The sequence below is a fragment of the Trypanosoma conorhini genome (genome assembly GCF_003719485.1).
Source record: "Trypanosoma conorhini strain 025E chromosome Unknown Tco_14.4_contig_01253, whole genome shotgun sequence".
In the NCBI taxonomy this organism is placed as follows: Eukaryota; Euglenozoa; class Kinetoplastea; order Trypanosomatida; family Trypanosomatidae; genus Trypanosoma; species Trypanosoma conorhini.
Window position 1 is genome coordinate 1 of NW_021705350.1, and position 3063 is coordinate 3063.

The following is a 3063-nucleotide window of genomic DNA, read 5'->3' on the forward strand; positions in this document are numbered from 1 at the left end:
GGAGAACGTCTACACGAGCACTGGCCGCATCCCGTTGCCGTGACACACGACGGGCACCGCATCCGCTACCCTGACCCCCGCACCCACCGTGGCGACACCTTGGTGTACAACGTGAAGGAGAAAAAGGTAACGGACCTCATCAAGACCGGCAACGGCAAAGTGGTGATGGTGACTGGCGGGGCTAACCGCGGCCGTATTGGAGAGATCATGTCGATTGAGCGCCACCCTGGTGCGTTTGACATTGCGCGCTTGAAGGATGCTGCCGGCCACGAGTTTGCTACTCGGGCGTCCAACATTTTTGTGATTGGCAAGGACATGCAGAGCGTTCCCGTGACGCTGCCGAAGCAGCAGGGTCTCCGTATCAACGTGATTCAGGAGCGCGAGGAGAAACTGATCGCTGCTGAGGCACGCAAGAACATGCAGGCTCGAGGCACCCGCAAGACACGCAAGTAGGTGTGGAGCAACTCTTCTTTTGATTTTTGTTTTGTCTATTTTTGTGTTTCATTTTTACTAACTTTTTGTTTCCTGGGTTCAAGATTAATTTGTTTATTAGCGGTCTTCCTTGATGTCCCCTTATGCTCACGTTGAAACTTGCAGCACATATATGTGTTGTTTTTCTTGTTGTTTTGCCCTGGGAAATACCTCCCGAACTTGGTACTGACAAAAAGACGTACGCTGTAAGTGTTGACAGGTAGGGATTTTTTTTTGCCGCACAACCAGACATCAAGAAGCTTATACTTTGCTCTTCCTGGCTTTGTAGTTTGCGAATTTTCGTGTTTCTGGCCCGTTTGATGATGATGCTCGGTTTTTCAACTTTGGCTGAATTCTACGTCTATGTGACGTGCATTCTTTTGGGCATCTCTATGCTGATGCCAATGAATGCCGTGACATCGGCACCACGGTACATGGTGGATTACTACCGTTATGTAACTGGGAACCCCAACGCCAAACCCAACTCGCCAGTGTTTTGGGCTAATATTTTCACCTTTTACAATGTTGTGTCGTTGGTGACGCAGATTATATTCGGGCCCACCGTGCTGACCCGTTTGGCGAGGAGGCTTTCTATCAGCAACCGCTTCATTTTTGCGCTCACATCTATGATGTTGGAGGTTCTCGTTATTCTGCTGCTGCCGATGGGAAAAATATCCCAGGATTCCGCCATTGTCGCGTTTGTGATTGTCTCGGTTGTGGCGGGTGCAGGTAAGTCATACCTGGAGGCAACGTGCTACGTGTTGGCCGGAACCATGCCTCCAAAGTTCATGTCAGCGGTCATGTTTGGTTGTGGATTCTCGGGACTGATTGCGTCCGCGATGCAGTCTATCATTAAGGCATCCATGGCAAACACGTATGAGTCGGCACTCACGCAGGCGTACATTTATTTCTCACTTGCGCTGGGAATTATGCTCATCGCGCTCCTTATGGCACTGTCACTGCGGTACAACTCCTTTGCGCAGACGTACGTTGCTGAGTACCGCATGCTGAAACGCGCCCAGTGCGAGGAAAGGCAGAGTGAAGGGGTTCTTGATGGATGCAACTTGGAAGAAATGGAGAACAGGGGTAATGGTACTGCCGAAAATAATGAGCCAATCGCCCAAAAGGAGTCCGTTGAGGTCACCGAGACCGCAGCGGCTGTTGCCGAGGATGGTATGACAACCGCGGAGCAGCTTTTGGCAACACCTGTGCTCCCAGTGATAAAGAAGATTTACCCAATGCAGATTGCGTGCTTTTGCTCCTTCTTTTTAGCACTCCTGATCTTCCCCAGCTTTGTGATTCCTATTGACCGTGCCGACGAATGGTTCGCTACGATCGCCATTCTTTGTTACAACGGTGGCGATGCCCTTGGCCGGTTCTTGACGTCCTTCAAGGTGTTTTGGCCTTCTCGTCGTTTCACGCTGTACGCTACCTTCGTCCGTTTCCTGTTTCTCCCACTGATCTTTCTGTGCATCTATCACTACATTCCTGGCCATGTTGCGCCGTGCCTTTTCATGTTCTTTATTGGTCTGACGAACTTCTTTGGTGCACTAACGATGGTCTACGGCCCCGGTGCACCGGAGCTGAAGACGGATGGGGAGAGGGTGATGGCTGGGCAGCTTATGGGAATTGCGTTGCTGGGAGGTGCATCTTTTGCGTCCCTCGTTGCCATCGCTGTGGTGGTCTTCCTGCCTTAGGATTATACACGTGGTAGTGAACATAAATCCTTACGCTCTCTCTTCGGCGCGACCACCCTGAAGGGATGAAGCGGACGCTGGGAGGTGTTCATGGAAGAGAACGTAAGGGAATAGCACGGGGCAGGAGCCATATTTTACATGTCCATAAAAGGATAGGCATGTGGTGTGGGGGATATACAATGGAAAGGGAAAAAACAGCAGACACTTTTTCTTTCCACCTGCATTGCCCCACACACATCAGTGTTTATATATATATACAAAGATATATATATATATATGTATGTATGTATGTATGTGTGTGTGCATTGATGTCTGGCCTTCTGTTTATAGTGGATAGGAAGTGGGCCTGACTTTGTTGGTCCCGTGCGGACAAATCTGCGCGCGTCGACTCTAAATGGCCACCGAACACGTCTCACTGAGTGCTAATATCAACACTAAGTAGTAATCATTCCTGTCTCCAAGAAATAATAATAATAAACAGTAAAAAAGATGAGCATAAAGAAGAAGTATATATATATATATTTCTCTACATTCCCTTTTTTGTTTTGCCCGTAAACGTTGAAAGTTTTTTTCTTTTTTTTTCTTTGTTTCTTTCGTGGACTTATTTTTGTTTTTGTGCGTCGTTTTAGGTTCGCGATGCTACATTCTTCCCCAGTTTTTTTTTTGTCTCTGTTCTTTTTTTGGGGGGGTTGCTGTGTTGGTTCTTACTCCCGTTCTTTTCCTTGCTGCCTCCTCCCCCCTCTGGCGTGTGCCTTCTGTGCACACAACAGGGGGCGAGTGTGGACGGCAGAATAAGAAGGAGGGGCGAAACTGGGGCACGAGAAGGAAGAGGGAGGAGAAAAAGGGCCGGCGGCGGGCATTGCGGACAGCAATCCCTGTGGCGTTTTTTTTTTTT

At 49.0% G+C, this 3063-nt stretch overlaps 2 protein-coding genes across 2 annotated transcripts, besides 2 other annotated features; both read left to right on the forward strand.

Annotated features, from left to right (window-relative positions):
* On the forward strand, nt 1–453 carry Tco025E_09733 (40S ribosomal protein S4; the record flags this gene model as incomplete). The annotated part of the gene is made up of 1 exon (XM_029376542.1): nt 1–453. A coding segment is annotated over one exon (453 nt), but the record flags the coding sequence as incomplete, so codon positions are not given.
* Nucleotides 454–791: 338 nt separating this feature from the next.
* Tco025E_09734 (putative nucleobase transporter) lies at nt 792–2168 on the forward strand (the record flags this gene model as incomplete). The annotated part of the gene is made up of 1 exon (XM_029376543.1): nt 792–2168. The coding sequence occupies one exon, from the start codon at nt 792–794 to the stop codon at nt 2166–2168; it is 1377 nt and encodes a 458-aa protein (XP_029223340.1).
* A 245-nt stretch (nt 2169–2413) lies between these two features.
* Nucleotides 2414–2483: a microsatellite.
* Nucleotides 2484–2733: 250 nt separating this feature from the next.
* Nucleotides 2734–2783: a microsatellite.
* The last annotated feature ends 280 nt before the right edge of the window (nt 2784–3063 follow it).